The 4,588-nt window shown below is 33.1% G+C and overlaps 1 protein-coding gene across 1 annotated transcript; it reads left to right on the top strand.

Moving 5' to 3' along the window:
• The first annotated feature begins 2,703 nt into the window (after positions 1-2,703).
• LOC105115085 (60S ribosomal protein L37-3) lies at positions 2,704-4,162 on the top strand. The gene is made up of 4 exons (XM_011011866.1): positions 2,704-2,817; positions 2,945-3,080; positions 3,666-3,767; positions 3,889-4,162. Exons 1-4 carry the CDS (start codon positions 2,815-2,817, stop codon positions 3,933-3,935), a joined length of 288 nt encoding a protein of 95 aa, XP_011010168.1. The 5' UTR covers positions 2,704-2,814; the 3' UTR covers positions 3,936-4,162.
• Positions 4,163-4,588: the final 426 nt, after the last annotated feature.

Below are 4,588 nucleotides of genomic sequence, written 5' to 3'. Positions count from 1 at the left end.
ATTTTCAAATCCATGTGAGTTATACTCTTCATTATAATTTGTTCAAATAACTTTGGTTGGTGTATCGGTTTTATTCTCAACATGTGCTTTATATTTATTAAAGACTTGAAAAGCTTCAGATTTTTTAAAATAATCTAAATTTTTCAGCTATAAAAATGATTATATATATTTTACCTCCATTATAAAGTGAAGTAATTAGCCCACAAATATTGGAATGAATAAGCTCTAATGGCTTCTTTGATCTCCATGATTTTACTTTTAGAATTTGATTTTAATGGTGCTTGCTAATAACACATTCATCACAAACTTGAGGAGGAGTTGTAATGAGAGGAAGTTCTATCACTATATTATTTTGATGTATAATTTTCAATCAGCTAAAATTAAAATGTCTATAGTGAAAATTACCGTAGTTATGCTTTCTCCTTTAATCTCGTAGAAAAACATGAATGAGTATTATTTTAAAGATATTGAGAAAACAAGTGATTCTTCATCATATTAACTTTAGAAATGAAGCCTAAATTGTCATCTTCAATTCTACATACTCTATTTTTTATATAAAATTCATACCCTTTTCTTAAAACTGACAAATGCTAAGTAAATTTATTTTTAATGTTGGAACAAAAAAAATATCAGAGATGGTATGGACAATATTCTTCTTGATTTAGATTGTTATCATTCATTTTTCTATAATGAAAACTTTAGACTCATCATAAACTTCACAAAATTATATGCTATATGAATTATTATATGCCTTTTTAGATCTAACCCTCAGTAAAAGTTAATTAGGCAATGAAAAATCATGTTTGATATTAAGAAAATGGGTGTGGTCAAACAAGGATATTGTTTATTTTAGAGATTAAAATAAGAATTTCTCATGCATCATTGGTCTCTTAATAGCCTTGAGGCATCTAAAAAGAACCTAATATTTGATTCACAATCGATTGGTGTTCTTTAAGCTCATGAAATCAATATGATCCTAAGTAGGATTTTGTATTGATCCTAAGTAGGATTTTGTGAGGCAATACTTTAAGCTAACAAAATCACATGGAAAACAAGTATTTGTTGCCTCGTAATTCTTAAACTCATGGCATAAACCTATCATATTCACTTTTAAGGACGAAGAGAGGGTGAGCTTTTATTATAAGGACATTCTAGTGATTAGTACTATATAAGGTGTCCATGTATGATGAAAGTATAATCAATATCCCTTTAAAAAAAGTCATAGAATAATTAAACATTTTTTTATCCAAATTGATTCTAGTAAAAAGTCCATTGATAAAGATAAAAGATAAAAAAAATATCAGTTAAAAGAGTCATAAATATATTGATAATTAATGGTAACTATCCTAAATCTCACACACTCTAACATGCCTTCATAGTGATTAAGATATATTTGGCTTAAAATGTCATCTTTTCTCCACTAAATAAATATGATAATCGATACCAAGTATTTGGCCATGAAGTTCCTGTCTAAAAAATGAGTGGCCATAGCAAGATGAAATCATATAATATCTAGAAAATATTTCTCTATTAGCTTAAAAGCATCAATTTAATATTTTTTTCAAACACAAAACAATTCAAAAATCAAGTTGTAACAAAAAAAAAAAAAACACTCATTTGTCTTATTAACTAATATCCTACATTATCAACCTATGTTAAAAACACATAAAAATCAACTCTCTCTTTTTTTTTATGCAACACCTAATTGTCTTTGTAAGTAGTTTTGATATTGAATTAATTATGCCATAATTCACATTTTTTCTATTTAAAATGGAAGATCCTTTTGTTAGATCTTGAAGGAAAATTGGTTAGCTTGTATTTTTCATTTCATGCTCATGGGATGTGTCATAAATTCAATCCTAAACTAGTTAGTTTTGGTTAATGGGAAAAATGGTTTTGTGATTGACCAAAATGTTTTCAAGGTAATTTCTTTGTCTTGCAAAAGCAAGAAATGCCCCTCAAATAGTAAGGTTGAGAATCAATAACTTAATTAATTGTTAATTAATTGGGATTTCTTCTCTTATATCTACAACTATGAAATGACTAGGTGCCAACGTTACATTGTGGCACTTACTTTGAAAGATAACTCTTGAAAAACTTGCTAAAAAACATATAAGTAAGACTTAGTGTTTTAAATGTCCTCCATATCCTATAATCCTATAAAGCATTGTGACTAATAATATGGTGCTACAAATATAAAACTCAAGGCATAAACCAATTCATTGTGCAATAAGAAGGCTTAACCTGCAACAACACTCGCGATGTTGAAATCGTGGGAGAAATTAGGAGCTTGAATGTTGAAGTTGAGTGGGAGGCAAAAACAATGGTTTTTAAATCTATGGTGGTGAAGATTTAGAGTTTGATATGGGGATGGTGGATTCTAGAGTATTAGGATTGATGAAGAAATGAGGAGTGTGGTTTTTAACATGTGAGAGAAGAAAAGAGTGGAAGTTAAAAAGAATGGCTACTTATAGGAGTTGCTAATATGATTAGGCTGCTGATTATTTAAATAAGATGCGACAGATATCAGATCATCCTATTTAATCATATATATATTTGTGAAGTTTTTTTTTTAAAAAAAAAAACATAGAGAGAGATGCCAAGCTGGGCCTAGACTATTACAGAATTATTAGAATTTCTTTCCAAGTCAGGTTCTGATGAAAGAACTAAGCCCAGCCCGATCTTCCTAAAACCCTAGCGCATGGTATATATGGCTCTTGAACGCCGCTGCATCCTCTCTTGAATACCCAAAAAAAATAAAAAAAAAATAAAAAAAAGGAGCTCTTCTAGGGTTTCTCTGCATCTGTTGCTGCAATGGTAAAGCATCGCTAACAAACTCAATCCTTTTCTTCTTCTCTCTTTCTGTAAAAATCGTGTCTTTGTTTTCATCTACGAACTGCATTTGGTAATTGATTGTATGGGTGTGTGATTGTAACAATGGCAGGGGAAGGGAACAGGGAGTTTTGGTAAGAGGAGGAACAAGACCCACACCCTCTGTGTTAGGTGTGGCCGACGTAGCTTCCACCTCCAGAAGAGCCGTTGCTCTGCCTGTGCTTTCCCTGCTGCCCGCAAGAGGAAATGTATGTTTTTTTTTTTCATTTTCTGCGTATTGAACTCTGAATCAATCTGGGTATTTATCTCGAAGTAATTTTTATTTTTCTTTCAAGTCAATGCTCTCTTTTCATATTGATCTGACATCTTATTGTTCATCTTTGTATGTGTGTGTTAGGCTTCTATATGTATCTAACCTTAAGTGCTTAGCTGTTTATCTCGAACCACTTTTCTTCTCTTCATAGCCAATAAGCAAGTCTTGTGTTTGTGAAAAGAACATGTATATTTGTAGTGGTATGGCTGTGCTACTCCATTATCTGTAAATAGTAGTGTTGTGTATAGCTTGTTTATACGGGGGAAACCATGATGTTGTATGATGTTCAACCCAGAGCCCCTTTCTTCCCAATTTTTAAAGATTCAAGCCCCCTTACCTGCCTTTTGATCCATGTCAGCTTCCCATGTATAATTTATTCGCAATGATTACCAGTTTATGAAGATAATTGTGATGGATGTCGTTTTCAATTAGCTTTTAAGTATGTTACTTCTGCTTGAACTTGTACAGTCTGGTTTGTGAACAAGCTGGTGGATTTTATCTTCTTTTATTGTGGTTTCAGACAACTGGAGTGAGAAGGCAATCCGGAGAAAGACAACTGGAACCGGAAGGATGAGGTATCTCCGCAATGTCCCTCGCAGGTTCAAGAGTGGTTTCAGAGAAGGTAAAGAGCTTTGCCTTCTTATTTTGAGGGCAATTTTTCTTTTTTAGTTTAATAAATACTAAATTTGGGTTAAAATGATTCCTTTCTGTTATCTTGACTTTGTTGACCGGCTTTTGATCAGGCACTCAAGCAGAGCCAAGGAAGAAGGGTGCAGCAGCATCTGCTTAGCTGTGAGTCTTTTTGGGTGTCATCTGGGAACCCACTTATAGATTTACATGAAAATTATGTATTGGGGAGTTTTGTGAGAACATTGTTTAATGGGGTACGATTCAGCTTTTTGATGCTATTTAGTTAAATTTACATTTCCTAATTATGTAGTTGGTTTGATTTTGAATGAGGATGCTGGGACTATCATTCAATTTTCTTTATGTTTCTGACGAAAGTTTAAAACATAATTCAATGTGTGGATGGTGATCTCAAGCACAAGTGATAATCCCTGTCAAGGCCAGCACAGGTTGTATTACTAAGATAGGGTGGGTTGCCAGTTTATACTAGGCAGATTCTGAGGACACCCGTAGCAGTAAAACCGCCTGAATATAAACGTGCACAGCAGTTGTTCTAAGCAGGCCTCCTGGTGAATGCCAATGCTATTGTGTACTCTGCCATATTACATTTGACATGGCTTCAAATGTGGTACACCGACCTTCTAGTACAAGATTGGATGGCACTTTTTTCTCGAATAGATGTACCGCCATCATCTACACGGGAGAATAGGTTGCAGGGGGTTTTTTTAAAATAAAAAAAATTATGATTCGACCAATGTAAGATATTATAGTTGATATTGTGTTGTTGGGGGGGGTGGGGGGGGGGAAGGTATTTCA

This window comes from Populus euphratica, unplaced genomic scaffold, assembly GCF_000495115.2.
Source record: "Populus euphratica unplaced genomic scaffold, PopEup_1.0 scaffold639.1, whole genome shotgun sequence".
NCBI classification, from domain to species: Eukaryota; Viridiplantae; Streptophyta; class Magnoliopsida; order Malpighiales; family Salicaceae; genus Populus; species Populus euphratica.
Note: the sequence above shows the minus strand (reverse complement) of the source record. Positions and strands in the feature narration are given on the sequence as shown.